Source organism: Typopeltis vanoorti, chromosome 1, assembly GCF_054136105.1.
Source record: "Typopeltis vanoorti isolate ZY-2024b chromosome 1, IOZ_Tvanoo_1.0, whole genome shotgun sequence".
Lineage (NCBI taxonomy): Eukaryota > Metazoa > Arthropoda > Arachnida > Uropygi > Thelyphonidae > Typopeltis > Typopeltis vanoorti.
The window spans coordinates 3908116-3933438 of NC_143549.1; the positions used below are offsets into that span (position 1 = coordinate 3908116).

The 25323-nt window shown below is 40.1% G+C and overlaps 1 protein-coding gene across 1 annotated transcript; it reads right to left on the reverse strand.

The window, feature by feature from the left end:
- Window positions 1-698: 698 nt before the first annotated feature.
- Window positions 699-23527, reverse strand: LOC150109755 (uncharacterized). Its single transcript, XM_090407741.1, has 7 exons — window positions 22675-23527; window positions 12459-13320; window positions 8080-8645; window positions 6304-6442; window positions 5798-5986; window positions 3929-4058; window positions 699-1265 (listed from the first exon to the last, which is right to left on the reverse strand). The coding sequence occupies exons 1-7, from the start codon at window positions 23506-23508 to the stop codon at window positions 989-991; spliced, it is 2997 nt and encodes a 998-aa protein (XP_090263867.1). The 5' UTR covers window positions 23509-23527; the 3' UTR covers window positions 699-988.
- Window positions 23528-25323: the final 1796 nt, after the last annotated feature.

Sequence of the window (25323 nt, forward strand, 5' to 3'; positions counted from 1 at the left end):
TCGCCTTCTCTTTCCTTTCCTTTCACCATTTTCTGTTTGCCGTATTATTTCGATTTATCATCGGCACACCTTCATTACGTCATTGATCTACATTCGGTGGTTCATCATAGCGCGGGTGGTTTTTTTTTTTTTGGTTTTTTTTACATTTGTCCAACTTGTTTTAGCTGAACCCCGCTTATGTCTCTTCGAGATGATCAGCGCAGTTTGAACTGGAGCCGCGTGGTAATAAAATGCTCAGTAAGAAAGAAAGAAAGAGAGAGAGAAAAATACTAAATCATCGCATCTCCATATGATGATATGTAAGCATTTTAACTTTATAGGAGGATTCTTTGGAAGATTCGAACTCAGAGAGGGAGAAAGAGAGAGAGTTATTCTTCTCTCTCTCTTGCAGTGCAAAGTGAATCGCATCGTCTATCAATGTGGAAATATGTTCTGGGGAAAGACAGAAAATTTTCAAAATATCCACCCACGGTAGCTGCACAGAGCATCTTGACGACTTGGCAAGTTAATAAAAAAAACTTTCATTGCGTACGACTCCCATCCTCCTCCTAAAACTTCTGCAGAGAAATTTAAACATACAAACTGCAAATTTGTATATGAAAAAGATTCTGAAAAATAAATATATGAAGCGAAAAGTAGTAATTTGCGTGATTTTGTTGATTATTAGCAAACACAGCTTTATGTTGAAATGTTCGATTTATGGCAGGCAAAAATAGTTTTTTTTTATTATTATTATTTATTTATGAACATTTAAAGAAGAAAATCAACATCCATTTTATTTGTAATTTGACTCGTTTTGCTCCCTTTAATGTTAAAATGACGAAGTGGATTTGAGTGCAGTATTGCGAAGTCACACCGCCAGTGTGCGCTTCGGTCGACTATGGAGGGGGAAGTTCTGAAGAGATCTTCGTGCATCTGCGACTCGATGGCGGCACTTTCCACTGCGGCATTCCGGAAGACACCTTTTTCTCCTGTCCCTTCGCGTGTCTCAGCTCAGCAAACGTCTCTCGTCCTCCGAGGGACTGCTTTGCCCTTTCGTTTGGGGCTTTTTGGGTAAAGCAAATCGGAGTTTCTCCCAGAAGCGTTTCTCGCCCCACCGCAGGTAGGTGGTGGTGTCCAAGTGGATCCTGAAGGAGTCATCGATCTCCTCGTCTGGAGGAAGTTCGCCGTGATTGATGATGATAAGACGATGCTTTCTGTCCTCGAGGACTTGGTGGTGAGCGATTTGGTATTCGTAGAGACACCACCTGCAGCTCAGGAAGTTGCTGGAAAGAAAGAAAGAAAGAAACGGGTTTGTGCTGTAAAACAAATAAATGTGAAAATATATTAAAACATTAAGTGAAAATCAGAAATTTTAACTCCAAAGTATTATTTTTCTCTTTTAACTCCAAAGTATTATTGGTACATTCGCCGGTTTCGATAGAGCCCACTAGCATTGAGAAATCGCTTAATCTTCGTGCCAATCGCACTTGGATGGCCCGAGTAATGATTCACGTCCTACTGCCACAATTCAGCAGTGAATTGCACAAAGTGAACTGTCTGCTCACGTGACCTCTTCTCCTCGTTCCACTATTCAATGACAACAGGTCCTTCGTACTTTGAGCTTTCCATAGGGCTATTTTCGTGACTTACGATCGACCCTTGGGAACGTTAATAAACTCCCCCCCCCCCCCCTCCGTACAGTGGGATTAGCGTCAGTCATCAAAACATCCAGGACAACACTTCAATAGCAACCGAAGCGTATCTCCGACTCTCGAGAACTTTGTGATTTCCGAAAATGGTTCCGCAAGCATCGAAGTCTCCACAGAATGGACAAAACGTATCTCCGTCGTTCACTTATTGAACATCCTGGATTCAGTCGTGTGCAGCACGTGAAGAAATTCATGCAGCGATGACTTGGAATGTTTCTGCTTCGCTTTAATTCTGTCAGAAATTCCCAAACTTCATTCGCTTTGAAACCGAAACTGATTTTGTGGGAGGAATTTCGCTCAAAACTTTGCGGTATTCAACGAAAATAAATAAAGGAACGATCGGGGAACGCGAGCGAAGTGAATGATTTCACTGAATACACGCCACTCGAAGGTTGAATGAATATTGAAAGCGAGAGGAGTTTTCAAAAGCACCTTACTTCAGCAAATGAATGGATCCGCCCCCCCCCTTCACTGAGAGAACGCGAGATGTCTTTTAATTAATTAAGCAAGAAATTTAATTTAATTAAGCAAGAAAGTGATTTCTGGTGTTTCTAAATTTATTCAAGAAAACTTTTAAAACGAGAAAATCAACTTCGGCGTAATTCAATCGCTGTCTTCACGTTACGCACACAACTTAAGAAATTCGCTTTCTCAGTCGCAATTTCTTAAATGAAGTTGAAATCGACCGTTCCAGAAAGCGCCCGCTGCAGTTCAGAGGTTGACAATATCGAATTATTCAGCCTTCCTTTCCTTTTCCCAAACTTCCTAGGAAACAGGATTCGTCTTATCGTCAAAAGGTTTTCTTAAGAAACCAAAGCCAGCGATGAAGAATGCTCATATTGGAGCATTTCTGAATTGTGGGAGTTCTCATACTTCGAAAACCCCCGTTGCTTATTGTCGGTTCTTGATCAACTTTAATGGAAATAAAATTGTTAGAAAAAGTTCAAATAACAACACACGAGGGCATTTCAAACGTTCTGTGTGACGTCACAATTTCTACCTTCACGTCAATTGTAAGTCGCACTGCGATTTAAACCGTCGTCTGCTCTTTTTTGTGGTCTTCTTGTCGAAATACGAACTTCTTTCGCCAGAATGAAGGAAGAATCCACCTCTGGTCGATTATCTCCCGCGTTTTGCACGTCAGGTCACACTGACGTGAACATGTCGTGCAAAACAAAAGAATTGCAGACGGGAAAAAGACACACGGTTTACCCACATGGGCAGCAGCGACAACACTGCTTGTTGTCGTGTATTTACAGTCGAAGTGCTTCGACTAAAACGTCTTAATTGTTATTTGGAAAGTGTGGCTGCTTGAAGGATGAAAAACACAAGTTTCCGGAAGAGGGAAAACCCTGCCGCCGTCGAATGTAACTTGCTAACTCACTTGTAGGTGAAAGCTGCTTAAAGAAACATGTTTATAAAGATGCTTCGCATTCAAATCTTTTCATCGAAACTGCTGAAGTCAGAGAGGCTTCCTGCAACAAGGCAGAAAACGAGATGATGTTGCACATTCGTGCGCGTGTTTTGTTACACAAATGTGGGGTTTTAACAAATGCAGCACAGCGTTCCGAATTTATGAAGAAATCCTTCGGATGCAAAGGACCCTTCGTAACAGAGCCGACCACTTTCAAGACACTTAATTTAAAATAAGTTCGTGTTCCATAAATACGAACAAAGAAGCGTTTGGTCCAATTCTTTCCTGTTCACTGTTAGCAGGGTTCACATTAAAAATAATAAAGAATGATTATTCGTGTTTGGCTAATTAAGAGTGAATGAGAGAATTAAAGAGAAGTGGTCCTGCTCGGTGTTCCATGTAATATTTCTCGGTGCATACTCGATCAAAGGTTAAGAAAATTGTGCAAGGGAAACTTGCAGATATGCAAAGATTGAAATACATTTTCAGGCAAACCAGAAAGTGCACTCCGTTTGATCATAAAAGAAATGAACCAAATTAACAAATAAAAACCGTCCGATAGATGAAGAATATTAAAAGAATACCCCAACAAGTTATTCCTTACAAACCAGAAAATAAGAAGAGGAGTTCGCCTAGTAAAGAGACTTGCAGATGACGTCTGAGGCCAGCAAGCCCTAACAGGCCTGAATCCTCGAAGCTCGTGATGAGGATCAATAATAAAACTGAATGCTGCTTAAAGAAGACGTGGAAAGCGAAAAAGAACCAGATCGGCTCTGGCGGACTGCTCGGAAATAAGGTTTGGGTGCATCCCCGAAATGCTTACCTGGAGAAAAATATGATGGTGCGTTTGCTGTTCTTGACCGCTGCGATGACGGACTCGCATTTGAATTCTCCGCAATCGCTGTTCCTGATGGGCACGTGGAGCACACAAGGAGGGTCTTCTTGTTCGAGTTCTGCACAAGAACACAAAAGAACGGTTATTAGGAGCATGACGAGCATTTGCTGTTCAAACACTTGCAAATAATCCGCTCACACCCCCCGCACATGCTGAACCGATTGGACCAGCGGTTACCGTTACTCGAAGACATTCGTCCACAAAGCAGTGGGATTTTAACCGTCAGTATTTACCATCCATCCACAATAAGATTCGAATCCCGTGGTGCGTGGATGTCTTTAAGGAGGAGATAAATTTGATCGCCTAAAAGTACCTGTCTGTTTTGATTTTAATTTTGTTGCATCGCTTGCACGCACGAGAAGCTGCAGAACGACGTAAAGCACTCTGGTTGAAGGAGCTTACATCGTGCGCATGATGCTTCAAAAAGTTCCACGTTCGGCTTCTATGGGAGAGAGACAGAACTGGAATGTCCCAATCGCATACTGAATGCACGATAAGCTTTCCACCTTACAAATGTGGGGTCCTCATTATTTTTTTAAAAAATGCTGATTATTGTGGGTTGGTCATGAAAACACACCGGTTCTGATCGATGCTATTTCCATGCAGGAATTTGGTGCACGTTGAAGGTTAGCTGAGACCTCTTACCACATAGATGGCGCTTTTATTCAAAATAGCTTGCAGAAATGAAAATTATTCAAGGAATGGATTTCGTGAACTCTTCCTTTCTCGCCACAGCAATGTGCACTTTCCTAACGAATTCTCTTTCTCCGAGAACAATGTGTCCAACGGGGAATGTCCCTTGAGGGCGCTCTGAAACGCCACTCTGCCGAGAGAATGTCGAAATCCTCGTGTGTGTGTACTCTCTGGATAAACGGTCATTACGCTGAACAAATGTCATCCCCCAATGAATCTTTTTAAGGAAAAACTTCCACACGATTGCGTCATCGGTGTAATATGAAGTATCGGCATGGCAGGAAAAGACCTCTGTCATAAACAAAAGAGGGCGAGCAGTAATACCATTCAGCAGACGGATGCTATTGGATAACCAGTGACGTCATCAGATAGTCTTCAGCCAATGAATGATGCAAACAACTAAATCACATGATTCAGTGTTTCTCACACTTTTTTCGACTAAGGAACACTCCACAAATCCTAAAATTTTCACGGAACACCTTGGTTATTTTGTAATGTATAAATTAATAATTAATTGGTAATTTAGCTGATTTCTTATTATTAATCAATAATTGATAAGTATTAATTAATTAAACCATCATTAAATTAATTTAAAAATGACAAATTCCAGAACTTCTAGCGGAAGACCTATTCACCTTCCGCGGAACACCGGTTAAGAACCACTGGATTAAACACTATACCATAAACACAGTACGTACTGTATGGTTGTACGAATGCAATTCGAACCCCCTAGCGGCCGAGATATTTGAGGATGCCCGTCGGGAGGAGTTCATTGGAAATCTAAAGTGGATTCCAACGTTTCGTGTCCAGAATGTGTTTCGCGGTTATCTAACCCTTAGGCTATGTTTCTGAAAGTACGATAGGGAAACAGTTTTGGGTGGGAGGGATTCACATAGGGGAAAAATGAAAAAAAAACTCCGTCATTGCCTTAAAGAACTCCCTTAATTTTAATTGCCCCCCCTTCTGTTTTAATGGTCCTCCGTGACTCCCAGCAAGGCATGCACGTTACAGCTGGAGAATTGCCTCTCTCTCTCTCACACACACACTCTCTCTCTCTACTTTTTTATTTTCCGCGCACATTGAGACGGGTTGGTTTGCACTTACCTTTGACCAAGTTTTCCAACACGAACGACTCATCCTCGGGGCTGTACGACACAAAAGCGTCGAACTGCTTGTCCGGGGCGACGTCTTCCTCTTTCACCCAAGAGCACCCTCTCGCATAAAGCCACACCTTGATGTTCATCTCGTAGCGCGCATAAGCAGCAGTCCCCGAAGCCACCACGACCAGAAAACCTGCGGAGAAAACGTTAAGGTTGAAGAACGAATTGGAAAGAAAACATCACGAAAGAGCGATCGAGGAAAGAGAACGGCCACGCGTAACAAACGCGCTGTCGCGCAGCTAAGAAGGGGGATTTCGTTCCCACACTTCTCTGACCTCCAGTGGCTTTCTCGATTGCTGCCATGACCTCTTCGACGTGTTTGTGGGCTTTACATTGCTAAGCAACTGAAATTTTAACTCGAGTCAAACTTGTTTCGACGGACTAACCCCCAGAATTTTGACCGATAAGACCAGCCCCCCCTCCCCCATAATGAATACATACATGACTCACCCAAGCCTCCGATGGACATCAGAATGTACAGCAGCTGCTCCGGACAGATTTCCGCGTCGGACAAGCTCACTATCACTCGCCGCTCCGTGTTCCGGTACTTCTGATGGGGTCCACACCGGGTGTCGTTTAAGTCGCACACCTGGAAGGAAAATACACGAAGCAATAGCCTGATTCCTAAATGCAAATCTGCTTAACGAAGAAGTCAAACGCGCCACCGTTCTTGAGCTACTCAGGAGGGTTTTGCTAATTATGAGCGACGCGTAAGGAAAGCACGAATATGGTGATCACTTTGTTGAGAGTGAACTGCCCGTCAGTCTTCAAAAGTTGGATAGGGCTGAAACGGCATCGCTGCTCCCTGTACGGGAATAAATATGGTGTTACGGATTTGTTAAAAAGTAGCTCAGTGGAAGTGCGTTTGCACTTCACAGACTGTCCGAAGAATGACCGAGATTCGATTCTAGTTGTCGATTAAAGGAACTTTTGTAAGCCTTTCTCTGACTGGTTCCCGAGATAGTTGATCTCTCGAGAGGTGGCAGCACTTGTAAGCTGTCTCATCAGCGGATGCCGTTTATAATTAGTTATATCATAATTAGATAACTTGGACCAGCTTTCTCTGACCGGTGGAGACCGAACTGCCCCCCCCCTCATTCTCCAAAAGTTGGACAGGATTAAAACGGCATCACCTACTCTCCGTAGGGGATTAAAGGAGTTAGCGTGCGTATATATATATTTATTTATTTAATTTTTTATCACTTCATTGCAGAATAAGAGCGTCTGAGCAAATTTTCTTCGTGGGTCACTCCCAGATGAAAATTCATTTCTGAGCTCTTTCAGTCTTTCACCCAACAACGCTTTCCTAAGAATGAAATTTCGTCCGCAGTGCATTCGTTCATTTTTTTTTATTAGCTTTGCGATTTCGCGATAACTTCGATTTTTCCTCTGAGAAAAAACTCCGTACGTCAAACCAGTACCAGCAAAGACGCCCTGTGATCCGAACTTGTTATCAAACAGGCTCGATGCGTACGACAAGAACTGCATTTCGCGAGATCGATCCATTTTCACGGGAGAAATTGCCTTCTTTCCATTTTGTTGCTCAGAAAGAAAAACCTTCTTACGCTTTCGAGAATGTCACCGTAAAGAAAATTCACGGAGTGGCTCAGTGGCTCAGCTGCAATTCTGCGATCCTCCTTTGTGGGCCGTCTTTCCGAAAGGCTTCGCTCCTCGTCCCCAGAAGAACGCTGTTTAGAAAGAGCCAAATGAGGACGACGGGGGTGAAACTGGAGATCAGGGTTTCTCAACTGGGATTCCGCGGAACTGCAATTCCTCGCTAAGGGATTCGGCGAAGTCAAACACCGTATGAATAACGCGTGTAATGCATAAATAAATAAACACAACGATATTATAATTCTTATGCAGGGGAGGACAGAAAATCATTTGTTCTTCCTGAGACTAAAAAATTATTGCAAGGGTTCCCCCTGGTTGGAAATAGTGAGAAAAGCTCCACTAGATATTTTATTTCGTCCCTCGCATCGCATTGGTGAAAGGGGTCCGTTCAGACAGAACCCGAGGATAATCAATCGAAGACCCAGAGAGAGAGTTAATGTGATAAACACAGTAAAAGTAATTCATGAGAACTGAAAGAGGGTTTCGATTTTTAGTCATTCGCACTTCAGTTTCATTTCATGAAAGGCTTTTCGCATTTGCACACACGCAAAATGACATTTTTCCAATTACTGAAATAAAGCGAAAGCAAATGCGGGAAGCGCACAAACTTACCACTTGATGGTGGGAGAGGAGCCATCTCTTCAGGGGCAGGGAATCGCAGTCGCACGTCCACGGGTTCCTGGACAGGGTCACGATTTTCAGGGCAGTTCTGTTGAGAAGCCGAACCGGAAGCCGGGTCATGTTGTTCCCGGCTAACTTCAGCGCCACCAGCTTCGGAGGGATCACCTCCGACAGCCGGGAAATGCTGTTGTTTTCTGCGTTGAGGAACTGCAGAGAGACCCTCGAGGTGAGGTCGGAGATGTCGGCGAGAAGATTGTTGGACACGTCCAGATCTCCCAGCTGGTCGGGGAGTTCGGCGGGGATGTTCGACAGGTTCCGATGACTGCAGTCGACTCTGATGTAAAAATCGTTTCCGGAAGGAACGCACTCGCAGACGCAGGGGTCGGGACAGTCGAGATGCCACGGAGTCACCGAGTCGGGAGTCAGCTCGTGCAGTGTCTTCGAACGTAGCCACGAAGGGGAATCGCACGCGGGGACATCTTTCAGGGGCTCGAATTGCGTGTCGATAAGCCATCGGAGAAGCCACTTCAGACGGCAGTCACACGCCCACGGATTACCTACGGGAGTGAGAAAGAGAAAAAAATTATTTCTACCCCATTCACTGTTTCTGATATTTTAGTTGTTTGAAGGAAATGAAAGCGGAAGATTCACTTTTGTATTCCACTTTACCAGCGATCTACTTCATCGGAAAATAATCGAAATTTCAGAAGTTTGCTTGCGCGTTAAACTCTGTCCGGAAGAGGATTCTGTAAGCCATTTAAAAAAGCAACTCGCTCGTCGGCGAGAACAGGTGGGGCACCCTACCAATTCTTTCGTGACCAATGGTCTGAACAAAATCCAGTTCACCGACGTCTGAGGAACATTTCTTGACGTGTGAGATGCGATGGCAAGAGTGGAATCGCCCGACAATAACGACGGCCGATTTACTCTTCAGTAGGTTAAACGCTTATGCGTTTGTGTGCGTGTGATAGCGAGAGCGAAGTAGTCTACTCTGAAGGGGGAGATTATCCCCTCCCTCCCCTGCACGGTCTGTAAGGTCAACGTTTCGCTATCTGGTATTCCATGTCGTCATTTGTTGTAGATAGCGGAAAATAAAGTTTTCCGATTGCATCGTAAAAGGCAACAATCGCAGCTTGAAGTCGTCCGAAGAATGCTTGAAACACACTTCGGAAATAAATTTGACTTAGAATGAGAACAGGGATGATGACGGAAGAGTTGGAGCAGATGAAAATGCTGAACGCTTTGCAGAACAAAAAATAATCATATCGAATGACATTTAAAAGGGAAAAAATAAGTGAAGCAGGTGAAGGGGGAAACGTATCAGAGATTAAATATGGAATCTCCCTGTATACACACATTATTTCTTGGTTCTTCGGAAACGAAGCGGAATTTTTTTTAATACTCGTCCAGCACTAGATATTAGCTTAATAGCTCCTTCCACACAGTATTAATCCGCGCTGCAAACATTGAATTCACGTACGAACAGCAAAGAGTGCTCGTGTTTAACTGAACTGCTAATAAAATTATGCACATCGGATTTTCGATTTTCCAAAGAAAGTTGGAGTGAGGGGAATGCTGATCGCAAAAGATTACCAGAAAGAAGCAAACGTGCGGTTGAGATGACAAATGTCAGGACCAGAATAATTTTGTTTCAATTTTTCACATTACTTTGACGGAAATTAGCGATGATCTCGATCCAGTTAAGGGAGAAAACCGCACCTTCAGATGACTCTTTTCTGTTAGTGGGTGCTGCACCACCCCCTTTCCTCCACTTTCCCCTAGGCACATAAACACAGCTGTCAACAATTCATCAGCAAACTCCGAACCAACTGCATTTCCTTCCCGTGCTTCTGCTTATCCACCTCTTTCTTCGCATACCGTTTTCCCCCAATCTCTTCCCTGCACAGCTTGGATTTTGTCGCTTTTCCCTTACATAGTTGACATTACATATGAAGCTAACATTATCACAGACCTCCAGTGACTCGTCGAGAGAGGCCAGACGTCTCTCTCTCACTGGCTGTTACACCTCTCTTAAATTAGTTCACAACATCGCTACAAACGAACTATTTCACTGCTCTCTGAGAGAAAAATCGAAATCTTTCTTAACTGCACACAAAATTTCCATGGATTTCCCCTTTGTCCTCTCCTACCTTCCGTACAACGAGAACTTTATCATTGGAGGCCGTATATCATCCTTTCAGAAGTTTAAAGATACTGGTAAGTCAGTCGGCAGTTAGCCGCATCGGTCTTGGCTTGTGCGATGGTGCGATGAGCGATTCATTTCGCTCCTGTGGAATTCTTTCCTGCGCCGAAACTCGGATTACGCAGCAAACAAGATCAAAGGCAGTTTATTAGCAGCGGTGCTGATATTCAACTTGTCCCTACTGCTTATCCACGTCGTGCAACAGCTCTAAAAATTGTTTCTCTGGCAATCCAGATGTGACTGTTCAATAAACGAGTGCTAACCTTGCTACACCCGGTCTACCAACCAGGTGTATGCAAAATGTTACCACCGCACTGGACGGATCTTAGCAAAGGGAGCATTCATTAATTGGACAATCGCGTCTGCTTCTGACCAATGGAACAAACAGTCTGCATTCAGTAAAATTCTTGTTTCACGTTCATTCTTTCTTTTACTCGCAGCACAACGATAAAATTCTTTTGGGTTGCCTTCAGCCCTGCGCAGCCACTTTCATTTCCGTACAATACCCGAAACTTTTCAGCCTGCACTTTATGTCCCTCTCACTCTTATTGTTCTGACATTCTTTCAACATCGTCGTCTTTCTCCCAAGGTTCTGTTATTTGTTGAGGTTGCAGCACATCAATTTCATTCCCAACATGTTTGTTCTTCAAGGGCCATTTTTATATGCTTGCCAATCACCAAAAATATCCCTTCTTGTTTATGATTTCTTGCTTTTTAGTTCGGCATTCTTGTGTTTGCTGCTTCTTAGAGCAGCAGTTCAGATCTTAAGTTAAGCAATGATGATATGTAACTCTTTGACCTCGAGTTCCCTCTTTCACATGCTGCTTGAGAAAATTGTCTTGCAATAACTGAATAAATTCTCTTTTATTCTAATCATAAGATTTGTCTTCTACTCCATCAACGTTAGGATTATTTAAGTGACTCATGATGATTAATTCATCGTATAGTTATATCGGGGTAATTAGGGGTGAATTTCATCGTACCCAGCAGGTGAACGGCCACGTCTGTAGCAACGTCCCATCCTCCACTTCACACCAGATGGTCTCAAATTTACTGTCACACGGGATATTATTGCATCCTAACTGGACTTAAGTCATCTAATAGTAGAGGTGTGGGAGTATTATATTCATATCTCTTCCTAAAAATACCACATCCTTTACACTCGATTCACTGACCAAGTGTCGCTGATTGCAATAATTTCAGGTCAAAACGTTTTCGACGAGTACAAACTAACCCCTGTTTCTGATCCTCTGGCATTCTTGTTTAGACAAGAGTTACTTCCAACTCTTTCGTATCCTTACAACACACACACACACGTACATCACAACTGGGATATTTTAGAAAAATACTTGTTCATATAGGGCATCGGTCGGTTTAAGTGAATGAATGATGGAGCCCCGCGATTCAGACTGCGACCTCTCAACAACGAACCCCAAGGGTAAGCCTGAAAGTTAAAAACACCAAAAGGAACATCAGGCCCGGCTCGAGGCAGGGTTTATTTGAGCTGAAGAAATTCATGCGAGTTCAGACCTCAAATTTTTATATTAAAATATTGAATTACTAATTAAAAATTTCCGATTAGTTTTGTTTCTTAAATAAAAATATTCTGTTTATAAGAGAATCAAATTTTCTCAATGAAATTGGATCTAAATGTTTCAGTCGGGCTTATCAAAATAAAAATAATTATTTGGAACTTGTATAATTAGAATAAAATATAATTATCTTTATAAATATGTATAAATAAATTTAATATTTTTGAAATATGATACATTCAATTTAATTATTATTTTTAATTTTTTTTTGCCTCCAGTATAATTGGAAGATAAACTCTTTTTAACTTTTCTGTCCTTATACTTTCCCGCCTGCGGCACTCGCCCATTCTGCCCCACCTCGAGCCAGGCCTGATGTTCCTTTTGATGTTTTTAACTTTCAGGCTTACCCTTGGGGTTCGTTGTTGAGGGGTCGCAGTCTGAATCGCGGAGCTCTTTCATCAATGAAATTAATTTATAAAACACTGCAAGCGAAGATGAGTTCGCCGAGCTCCTACGGTTTCTCCCATCTTTCCGTATATATGTAAGTTAAGTCGCAAATGCGCTGCTAAAATAAAACGAATAAAAAATGAAGATTTGAAATGAGTCTTGAAGAGAATGAAGATGAAAACACGAACCCGCAAGGAAGATTTCTTGCACTGTTGCTAGGAAGGAGCCATCGGACAAGCTGCTCAGTCTGTTCGCTGAAAGATCCAAAGTCCGAAGGTTGAGCAATTGAGAAAACGCTCCGTTGACCGTGAGAAGGCGGTTCGAGCTCACGTTCAGCATTTGAAGACTGGACAGGAGGAAAAAGTCGTCCTTCGACAGCGACGAAAGGACGTTGTTGTTCAGCTCCAAACTTTGCAGTTTCTGAAGGCGTCGTAAGGAGCCGTTGAGATGGGCAATTTTGTTGTCGCTTAACCTCGCGTGAGTCAGCAGCACGAGGTCGACGAACGCGTCCTCGGACAACGAAGATATCTGGTTGTCGTCCAGGTAGATTCTGCGCATATTTCGGCGACCTCTGAAGTTGATAGCTTCGACGGAAGTGAGTTCGTTGGAAGCCGCACCGAAGAAAGCGAGGTTGGGCAGTTCTTGCAAAGCGTTTCCGATGGAGGACAGTCGGTTGCAACTGACACCCAACGAGTTCAGTTTGGGCATCTTAAAGAGGTCCTCGATGGAAGCGATGCTGTTGTTGTTCAAGTCGAGGTACACCATCAGCGGCAGGTTGAAGAAGGTCTTCGGAGGGATGGCGCGCAGGTGGTTGTAAGCAACTTTCAAGTTCCTCATGCGAGGCATCACTTGGAAGAGGTCCTGGTCGATATCCGACAGTTCAATGTCGGACAAGTCCAAGTTATGCAGATTGGGCACTTTGTCCTTGAAGGTCTCCGCTGTTATTCTTTTAAATGGATTTCGGGCCAGACTGACGGTTCTCATCGAAGTCATTCCCTTACGGAAGATTTCGTCTGCATCGGTCAGGTCGTTATCATTTAGTGTCACCTCCTGAAAAGAAATTAAAAATAAAATAACATTCGGAGATTATCAGTTGCAGCGGTAAACACAAAACTGCATCTGCAAAGACAGATGCCGCTGCGCAGAGGCGGCACAAAACCTAAATTTACCCATCTCAAATAAATAACATTTGGCGAAAAAACAACACCAGTTTAAAAATACCTCGAAGTAATGAAGTCGATTTTAAGTCGTTTTGAATTCTTAAATCCTTTCATTGATCCTATTTTTAAGGATGAAACTGACCGCCGTTATCACCACTTCAAATCGATTTGAAGAAGTCCTTTTACAAAATACTCGTAACTCCAACGTGTTTATGCCGTTAGAGCCTTTGTTTGTGGGAGGAGGGATTATAATATTCTTATTTTAAATAATAAGAATCATCACCGGAAGCCTGATGCGGCGGGAAATTTTCCAGGTTTGGGCAGAGTTTTCGTGATTGTCCATCACGTAGCTTTGCCGCTGAATGGAATAGACTTTCGCACAAAAGTAAAACGAAATAAATAAACATTCTTCGGCTAAACTCTCAGCGATATCTCCGTGCTCAATGAAATCGATCAGCTACTCGCGTTTAATCACTTGCTGGAAGGCAAAGGTCAGTGGGTTGCGTCTGAGAAACTGTGAACGTGTTCACGTGTGTGTGTGTGTTAACAAGATCGTGCTCCGAGTGAACTCGAACTCGGCAAAGTAAGCAAACTCCCATCATTCGGTCTGACCCGGGACTTCTGCAGTTGGACTGCCAGCTTTCTGTCTGGACGCACCCTGTGTGATGGCGGATGGCTCCCAATCCTCTGACCATTCAACTAACGCCGGGGTTCCATAAGGTTCTGTCCTCTCACCAACTGTCTTCCTGCTATATATCAATGGCCTACTTCGGTTGACCTCCAACCCAATACACAGTTTCGCAGACGACAGCACACCACATTCCTCGCTTTCATTTGATAAACCTTACCCTACACAACTCACCTCAGCCTACCGTAAGAGCTCCAAAAATGCGTTGTTTAATACTGAGGAGAGCAATCAGGCTTATTAATGACCCATCTCTTACCAACTCTCCCCTCCCACTTTCGCACAGACGATCGGTCTCTGCAATTTGTATATTCTACAAATATTTCCACGGGAAATATGCATCTGGAACCGCATCAATAATTTCTCCGCTCAGTACTAAGCCCATTGGAACACGTGCAACTGCTGCTCACAGTGCACCTTGAAACCCACAGCACAAGTTTCTTCTCCTCCTTCTTCATCCCTGCAACTGTGGGACAGTCTCCACCTGCTGTGTTTCCTAAGGAATACAATTTACAGTCGTTTAAATCAAGTGTAAACAAATTTTTCCTTTCCCAACCCACTACCCATACAGGGTACTAATGTACTATTGGTTGATCGACCAACCTCCCGTGTATGGGCTCGACATTAAAAAAATAAAATAAAAAATAAACAGCAAATGTTAAATCGGTGCCAGACACGTGTCCCAATAATATGATAAAAAGGAAAAAATGACCTCGTAAGACCAACATCGACTCTGGACGTACAAAGCACCATCGCGAGTCGGGTCAAACAGCAGATGAAATGGAAGACCCCGCCCAGAGGAAGAATACCCGCGCTTCCCCCGTGCCCCATCAAGAAACCATCGCGTATGCAGGGGAGGGCCGCATTTGTACTTTTGGAGGCCCGAGGCGCAACATCATTATGAGGCCCTCAAAAATTAGCATTTTTTTTAGTTTATTGAAAATAAAAGTCAGCATTTCCATAATTTCCATAACACAATACAACATTGGTATACATATATTTGCATTTTTAAAAAAAGTATAAAAATAAATCAGTTCAAATTTAAATTAAAAAATTAATAACTAAAAGTTTTTTTTTCTGGGTTTGGTTTTAGCAAATATATCTAAAATATCATCGTAATTCATCGAGTCCATTACATCTGATTCAATGCATAATAACGACAGGTCACTTGTTTTATTTTGGTGCAAGTTGCTTCTTAAATAATTTTTCATTCGTTTCAACACTGAAAATGAGCGTTCAGCACTTGCATTTGAAATAGGCATCAGCAAAAATATTTTTAAAATTGTTTCTACGTTCGGAAATGTAGACCTTAACTCATCTTTCATAAATTTGTACATATTTTTAATTGGAAAATTTTCTTCCTTTATCATAATTAAAAATTGCTTAACTTCATCAATAAACTTTTCTCAGTCAATATCAGTCCCATAAGTTTGTAAAATTTTATCAATACTAGTCTTGTACTTGTCTTGATCTATATCTTCCTTCAAAAAAATGACAAACATATCTAATATGTCGAAATAGCTTTTTGTTCTTTCATTAATTTCCAAAATTAGTTTATCGCAAATGACATTAAAAGTGTTCACAGCGAAATTTTGTTTCCCATGTAATATAATCTCATTGTTAGATTGTGAAACTTCGTCACTCATTTTATTTTCCCCGTTTTTTAACTCTTTCCTTTTCATCTTTAAATTTTGTCTTTAATCTGTTAATAAATTCGCTCGCTTCTTCATTTACAGCAGCAAAACTATTTCTTATATCTAAAATAAAACCAACTAAAGACTGTAACAAATTATTAGCTAAAAACAAATCCATATTGGGATCTTGTAGAGATTTACTAGCAGCATTTATTCGTTGTAAAATTTTGTCCCACACAACTGTTAAAATTGCTGTTTCTGGTTTGTCAAATTTTTCTGCCAATGATGAGCTCTCTAATTTAGAAATAGGTTTTTCATGAGGAGAAATGAATAATTCAAGTAATGCGTCTTTAATTTGTTTATAACAACGTTTCAAAGCCAATATAGCGTCAGCTCTTGCGGACCACCTCGTTTCACTAAGTCTTTTAACTGTTAAAGATTTTTTTTCTAAATTTTTAAGGAGTATATCTTCATCTTCAACTCCATCTTCTTGTTGAAGATGAAAAGTAATTATATGCATTTTGAATAAAACAAAAATATTTTACTGCTTCCTGACAAGATTCCGCGGCATGGTTGCCAATTAAATTTAAGGAATGACTAGGGCACAGTATATAATGTGTAGAGGGACTATGATTTTTCAGCCTAGCTTGTAAACCTGTATAGATACTTTCGTATTGGCAGCGTTATCATAGCTTTGCGCTCTGCACATTTTTATATCCAAAGAGAATTCTTCTAATTTTTTTAACACCACCTCTTCTAAATATAAGCAATTATGTTGTGTAATACTGATGAACCCGATAAATGTTTCTCTGATGTCAGGATTTGCAGCAACCTACCTAAATATCATAGCTAATTGGTCATTATGGGCAATGTCAGGCGTTGAATCCAGTATTATTGCAAAATAAGCAGCTTCCTTAATTTCTGATATTAATGTTTCTCCTGTTTTTTTTTAGCTATTAACGCTATGAATTCATCACAAGAGTGTTAAGAAAGATAATTTGATTAGCCAGAAAAGCAGCTTGGCGTACATTTTCATGTGATGTTTTAAAAAATCATCAAATTCACTTAAATAATATAAACATGATAAATAATTTCCGCAAGAATCAGAAAAAATATCATTTGTAGTTCCTCTAGTTTACTCAGTAACTTAATGGTAGCTATTATTCTTTTTAAAACCTCTCACCAATAATTTTCTTCAGATTGAATTTGTTTGATCAATTCAGAATCGATTCGACTATTTACAGAACTTGATTTTCTTTGGCGATATGTGCACATCGCTCGTATATGCTCAATAGACCTCGTGATCACATAAGGTTCGTGTTATATTTCCCCAGTCATTAAAACCCTTCATTAAGCTATTATTTGACTTAGAAAACAATTTACAAACAAAGCAGTAAATTGTTTTGCTGGTTTCTGAAAAAATTAGCCACTCTCGTTTCTCCTTTGTTCCATTCGCCTTTTTACAGTAAAAATGTGAATCATTTACATTTCTGACATATATTCTATTGCGTTATGTGTACTCTTTTTTTAAATTTTCGATTTTACCAACATTCTGGGGCATATTTATTAAAATATGCTCGATAAACTGTTCATTAATAGTAAGTGGCCACACTGCTATCTCGGTAGGATAAGAGATCGCTTGCTTGCTGGTAAGTACAGACTCCGATTGAAAATTTTCTTCAGAATCCTGTTGATTTGTTTCATTTACTTCTTTCTCTCCCATGTTTTCTACATCTTCATATTCTTCATTTTCACTTTCATCTCCTCCTGATAATGATACCAATGTTTCGTTTTCATTCTGAGAACTGTGAAGTACAACTTCAGTTCTACGAAATTCTTCATTTTCAGAATGAAAGAAAGACAAAATTGTCCCCTTTTGACTATTTAACTGTTTTTCATTTTCTCTAAGTCGTTTTCTTTTACTAGCTCCGGATTCAAATTTTCTTGGCATCATTATGTGAATTAATCTATCAGAAGCGAAATAAATATTTATTAAATCCAAAATAAACTATAAATAAAATAAATAATTACGTTAAAAGCTTAAAAAATACAAAAATAGAAACAGTGGTATCTTGGTTTTGTTAAAATAAACGAGTATCAGTAAAATAAGATTAATAATTAATTGAATAATATATTCTTACCTTTATATTAATATATTCTTAAAAAATGAACTGAAAAATCAAATTAATTTATAAATAATAATAAACTTGAAATTCAAATGCTCTGTTTATGTGATGTAGAAACTGCTCTTACCCAACTAATTAATACAAAAATCAGCAGCACACAAAAAACCCCTCTATTGTCACTGGAACGTGTTTCAAAATGCCTCCCAAACGACCAGGAAGTCTATAAACGTCCAGCTAAATCTGGATATGATTCAGCCCACCTGTTGAAAGAACCGGGATAAGAAGTGCAATTTGACCGTCCTGTCCATTAGAAGGTGTGATAAACCCTCACACTGAAGAGAACGGTAAATCGGATTATCTCATTTTCGTAGCTGCCTTTCGCTTGCCTATAACAAGAAACAGTTCCAAGAAACGCACGTTATAACGAATAGAGAAATCATGTCAGAAAAATTATTCACCAAGATTCTAATCTCAGCAGACATAACATTTTCTTCTAGATTACATGTCTAAAGTAACTGAACCTTTGCTACTGTTTTACACTAAAACGAATGGGTATGTTCCCCAAGTGATTTACGTTTGTAACAGTTGTCTTGCGAACGATTTATGAAATAAATTCTCTGAAATATCCGCAGATTAATTAGGTCTATACCCCCCCCCCCCAAAAAAAAAGAAGATTATGAAACGCATATGCACCTTTTCTTTGAAAATAATTCAAATCCTCTTTTTCAAGATAATTGTATGATTTAATTTCTAATTTTAATTGATAATAAAAGTGAAACTGATCATTATAAATTAAGCAAGTATTTTGGCATAAATAATGTATAAGCATGTAAACGAAATGTCAGTATTTCTGTTAGAATATAGGTAATCAACAATCGAAAAGGAAACAAGACATTCTTGACATATTCTGCACTACAGCCTGGGGCACTTTTGTGTTCTCCCCTTTCTTCTCAATAGCACTGAGAGTAATAAGCCTTCAACTTTTCCTCCAGCTAAGAGGATATTACCAAGTATTTAGAAGACGTAGATTATTTCAGAAATAGCTTCCAGCAGCAGAAGAAGTAATATTTAGATTTTTTTAAAGAAAAACAAACAAAAATAATACTACTGAACTTTCTTTTGTCCACATGCATATAAACAATTTTGGATGGTAAATTTCTAAAATTTCACATAATTTCAGCAGACAATAGAACAGCTGGCTTTAGATTGCAAATAAATAATATAGAATTAGAAGCTTCACGGTACAATCTGATTGCCGTAGATTTTGAATACTGTCTAGAAAAGCTTACAAACCTGTAGAAATTTACAGTAGTTATGCAAATGATTCCAGGAGAGAATAAGGGGGTGGGGCATTGGAAAGTCTTCAAAATGAGCAAAAAATTTGAATCATTCCGTATATGATATTTTTTATATTATAGTTTCAACATATCTACGAGGATATGCACTGGATATTATCGTAATATGCATAATACAAATAAATAAAAGACGAAGGCGAAGAATCACTGCTAAAATATCATTGGATATAAATTTTTGATACCAAAAAGACTAACAATCGGAAACCGAGTAATGCAATTTAGCATTTTCACATTTTTTTTATTTTTTATTTTGTCTTTATGAATAACAAAAATCGTTTCTAAAACTGAAACGTGGTGATCCATATAATGCTATTTGGCTAGAAACGAAAGCAAAAGGACATATTTATTTCAATAAATATTATTTAAAAATATTAATATTTGACATACTATTTTCGATAAACATTAAAGAGGTATATACAGTTAATTTCTAAAGGGCTATTTACAAAAATATCTAATCCAAAATATACAGAGACAAGCAAGGTTATTTTTCACAACATTCTTATGGGACTTGACCTAAGTAAAAAATCGATGTAACGTGCTTTGGAATATTTAAGCTACAATCGAGTTTTTACAATATTGATAAGAACAACAGTCTGAAAGTCCAGGTAGTCCAGCGGAAACCATCTGTGACAAAATGAAACTAGTTTATTTAAAACCACAAAAATACAAATTTATTAAGTATATCTTTATAGAGTTCATAATTAAAAGGATTCTAATAATAATAATAATAGATTTCTACAGATGTGTCTCATCTTATTTTGGTATTATCAAAATTATCAAGTTATTCTGAAGCATTATGAATTTTGCTATTTTATTATTATGCCGCTAATATTTCTTCAAATGCGGCACTTTTTACAACAAAACTGGCTAAGTTATGTTGAATATATCTGTTCGCAAATATACTCAAAATCTCTTTGACCTAATAAAAAGGAAGAATGCTGATGAAACTTCATCAGCATTCTATCTGTTAAAATGCAATTACCCTCCCCCTCCCCCCAACAGTTAACGGATTATTGTCTTTATGTGCACTGCATTACTTGGAATTTCCTTTACTGTCCTACGATATTTGACCCTTTTTTGCTGCACAATTTATTTATTATGTCGCTTCACATGTGCGAAAATAAATAATCAAAATGTTTGTTGGCATTGGAAATATTATGACAAACATTTATATTTTTTAAGTAACATTTATTGAAGTAAATATGACATTTTGCTTCCTTTCCTTGCAAAATAAGATTATATGGGTCGTACATTTCAATTTTAGGAAATTTTTTATTTTTTATTTTGTTAATTATTTTTTTTTTTTATTAACAACAAATGGTGTTAAACTGCATTACTCGGGGTTTCCGATTGCGAGTCCTTTTAATTTATATCCAATGGTATTTTATCAGAGATTCCATGCCTTTGTCTTTTGCTTAAAACTGCAACAGTACAATTACTTTGGAAAAATAACGAATTCAAACAAGAAAGTGCGCACACGTTATCTAGCAGTATTTTGTGTGTGTGTGTGTGTGTGTGTGTGTGTGTGGTGATAATTTGGGGGGGGGGTGGCCATTAAAGGCGAAATTAATTTTGTTATGAAAATTTTGGAAATAAAATTTCATTTTGATGCATGCACACAAATACTGCTAGATAACACGTGCGCACTTTCTTTTGCACCTACACATGTTTCGAAAGATAAACTGTAGGGAAAATATCGCTACTTCAAAACTGCCGCATAAAATCGCCAAAAATATGTACATAACAGTTGACTTCATAACTGCCGTTTATTTCGATTTATAGTGAGTGATTAGGGGGAAACCAAGAGTTGAAATGCAAAAACCAACAGATTCCGTTATAAAAATTATGCATTACATGATATCAAGATTTACGTATGATAACTAACCTTCCAACTAAGATTATGAATAAAATAGGAAACTTAATTTGGAACAGATGGAGGCTGTATTCATTTTTAGATTCGGATTTTCATGAATTTATAAAATAATTGTTTGACAAAAATAATTATCTTCAATCGAGTTCTTGGAGAATTTTAAAATGTATTGGCGATTAAAATAATTAGCAAAAAAATTGATACTGACATTGATCTTCCAGAGTGATACAATATGAAGTGAAGAAAGTATGAAAGGATTTCTTATTTTACGCTGGCATTAAAAACAATAATTATACGATAAAAACAAGCAGCAAAATGAATATAACTCACAGGTATTTAGTCTGATAACTTAAGATTCCGATTGCCGAGCAAACTGCGTTTTTGCTGTAGGCCACAGAACGTAGCTACTACGTACGCCAGGTAATGTAGTTAAGTGTTCTTTCAGCGTGAAAGATTATCGCACTTTCTAATGGACATGACGGTCAAACTACACTTCTTATCCATGTTCTTTCAGCAGGTGGACAGAATATTATCCAGGTTTGCTGGACGTGTATAAACGTCCAGCAAAGAAATGGTACGCTTACATACATGCATTTTATGGAATCCAGGAGTTCCTGTTAGTTTTATAGTCTAAGGAAGGATTTCAAATGGAAGCCTCACAAATTTTTCAGCAGCTTCTACTTTTTCTATTATGAATTTAATATTTTAAAATAAGTATTTTATTTTGCATCTATAACTACGCTGTTTTTTTATTGTTCTTTGTGAGGTTTGAAAATGAGGCCCCTTAGAGAGTGAGGCCCCATCTTGCGCCTCATGGTAAATGCGACCCTGATGCAGGGTATCTCTTTATCACTGCGCGAGCGTAACATCCCTTTTAATTCGACACAATAAAGAAGGCCCCTTCGCCGAGAGAGAAGCGGTTGAAACCAGCTCAGAGTCTTTCTTCTCTTCCTGGTAACCGAATCGTCAGCATTCTCTGGAGGAACCCTCTTCACTAATCGCTCGTCTCAAGCTGCATCACCGGCTGTTTCATCTGTAGAGGCGGATGGGATTCTTTCGTCTTAGCTTCTACCCGAACGTTGAAAAACTGATTCTAACAGCGTTAGTGTGTGAAGACAGTTTTATGACTCCTCCCCCTCAAAAATGAATAAATAAACAAAATAAAAATACTGTTAACTTCTAGACCACATCAATTCACAGGTGAAAATAGCAACAGAACTTTCTCTCTCTCGGCAGGATCTTAGAGGACCAGACATCGCGCATCGCCTGCTAACAAAATGTTTCTTCATTTAAACCGTCGTCTGCTTCGATTTAAATGTTTACTTTTGAACTTTTACTTTCTAACCCATAATGTCGAACTGCTAGAATTACCGCGCGTTTTAATTAACCCTCAACTGGATATTTCGATGCTAATGGCGAATTAAATATCATCGCTCCAACGGTGTGCGCCTGCGCAGAACATTTTCTAACAAAGGCTGTTCTTTGAATTCTGCGAATTATTATTAATTTCTGTTCTCGTTCTTCATTTTAATAAATCGCTTAAGAAAAGATTTCAAAGGATCGCCTGCACTCACCTCCGGATTCAAATGTAGCAGAAGTCGCCCTACTGAGGTCAAATAGTTTCCGTGCAGGTGCAAAACCTTGATGGAAGTGAGCGCGTCGAAGGCATTTTCCGGGATGGATTTGATGTAATTGCTCGACAGATCGAGCACCCTCAGGTGTGTCAACGTCTCAAACGCACGCTCGTCGATGTGACTGATGTCGTTTCTGGCCAAGCTCAAGGTCACCAAATCAGTTAGGTTTGTCAGTTCCGTGGACACCCCTTTCAGCTCGCCTCCCGTAATGAACAGTCGTTCGAGGAAACGGACGGCATCGAGCGCTTTCGGCACGGCTGCAAAAGAAGTCAACTGCAGCTTGATCTGGGCGGTTCCCATCATACCCTCGAAGGCGGCGGCGTCGACCACCTTCAGAGGACATCGGAAGAGCAGCATGTTGACCGTCAGGTTGGCGAATAGTCCGCTCGGTAACACGCGGATGTCTGGCGAGTACCTGACGCTCAGTTGGGCGATGGTGGTGTTGCTGAACTTCGCCCGCAGCACTTTTTCGAACGTGTCGAGGTCGGATAAGGCGAAGCACGAAACAGAAACGATGACGCCGTCCGGAATGCATTTGCAGGCGCTCAGCTCCGGACACAGAGTGATGTTGGCAGCGCGGATAGCGACGACAGGTGCCGCAAACGCCACGATGAGCTTAAACCACGATGGCATCATGTCGACAAGTACGGAGTCATCTGGAGAGCAATCCCCGTTACGGCCACAGATAAACGAAAGTAAACGGAGCTCGTGCTTACTTCTGCAGAGCAACGCACGCGGCGAGATAGCCCGACGCCCATGCGCAGCAGAGCTCATTAAGCGTACGGTTGTAGTTTCCGTGAACTCCCTTGACGAACGAAGGGCGTGGAGTCAGTTGGATGTGGTCACTACCTCTGCAAACAGAAATCATTCGGATTGCGATCTGGAGCGAGTAATCAGAGATGCGGTGGCGGGACTTGCGCAACGAGTTTCCTTTGATTCTGCGACTGCGCAGTCAAAGTACAAAGTTATCTGCTTCTTTTAAATGTTGAGATATTACAACGCTGAGCAAATGTTCTTTCGCTTTTTAAAGGTCGTGTTAGTTTTGCCAGAGGGGGGGAAAAATGACTTTAAGTAGAAATTGCATTTCTTCGTGAGTCAGCAGAACAGACGCAAATTTTCATTTTGGCTTCTTGAGAAAAAATTTCGCGCTTTTTGATTCCTGAGTGTGAGCTTCTGTCATAAGCTGGAATTCGACTTATTCACAAACGTGAGTTCAGAGGGGGGGGGGGGGTTCGTAAATGTTCACAGGGATTTCTACGTCCACTTACGAAGACTCGCTTCAATGCAAAGACGCTGATTCAAGCAACAGGAAAAATTCGAAGTCAAAATGTGGACTGACGTCGAAAGTGAACGAAGGTGAACTTCACTTCGCTTCAATCACTTCATATTAGTTAAAATATTTAAGTTCCGAACAACGGAAATGTGCAGGAAGAAAGTCATCCTATGGCAGGCGATGCTGAGATTTGTCATCACATCGAACTACTGACGCGCACTCTCGAGAATGTGATGCGCTCCTGTAGGATTAGGGTTAGTTTATTACTAATCTCTCATCAACAATTTTCTCCAGATTGGTCTGATCTTCTTGACTGCCTTAAATCCACTCAGGTCTTTTTCCTGGCACCAAACACGCCTAACTGGTTTGCTAACTTTTCATCCTGTGTAAGTGACGACTCTCATAAGGATTCGACCTGCTCAGACATTCCTGAATGCTAACAATGCCAAGTTCTTTCGTAATATCCTCGTTCGTTTTTAATACGATTCACGGAGCAATCTTCTTTCCCCTAATGTTTCTTTGGACGATCGTATTTGCGGTATTTTAGCTTAGGTTTTATATCCAACCCAGCTCTGAGATCAGAAAATTAAAATAGGTTTGCACAACGATCTTCTGTATGCCGCTCGTTTAGCATTTTAGCTACGTATTAATAAAATAAATAAATCTGCTGATGACTTTCATTCCTCAGAGGGAAAACAAACTGACTGAGATTGTTTTGCCCCACCCTAAGTTTTTGAAGGAAAGCTTTCCTTCAAGCCTTCGCTGATGGTGAGCCAAAGGTCTCAATGAAGGAATGCTTTTCAGGGGGGGGGGGGTGGAGACTACCAAGAGATGCAATTTTCTGCCATACTGTAGTTTTCTGCAGTTTTTCTACGATTTTGATATGTGCTTCTGAATTTCGCAGGATATTTTCTTCAGATGTGGTGCCAAAATCCGAATTTTAGGAGTAATTCTAACTTGTCAAAAGATTGATATGGACGCCAGACCAAAGAGCGACGTGGAAAAACTTCCTCTAGAATCCAACCTATACGGTCTTTCCTCAAATGGCTTAGTGCTGTGGATATAACCCACTCTACAGGGGTACCCAAACCCCTCCTCCCTTCTCCTTATTCTACACAAATTTCTTCTATATAAATTCCTTCATTTGACTATGCAAGCTTTACGTAATGCGTTGTCCATTCCATGTTTAATTTGCCATCTTGGCTAAAAATTGTTCCTGAAATGTTTTGCGTATTCTGTAAGCTTTCGATTCAAGTGCAGCCGATGCACATTTTCCTGCCTATTTTGTTCTGAATTTCACACAAAATTTACGGCAG

Bases quoted from the DNA above. Each gene is read 5' to 3' on its own strand.
- LOC150109755 (XM_090407741.1), bottom strand. From the start codon at position 23,508: ATGAGCTCTGCTGCGCATGGGCGTCGGGCTATCTCGCCGCGTGCGTTG. The intron at 6,443-8,079 runs GTAAGTTTGTGC...TTTTCCTTCCAG, and splicing joins TCCTCTCCCACCATCAAGTG to GTGTGCGACTTAAACGACAC. The intron at 1,266-3,928 runs GTAAGCATTTCG...CTTTCTTTCCAG, and splicing joins ACCATCATATTTTTCTCCAG to CAACTTCCTGAGCTGCAGGT.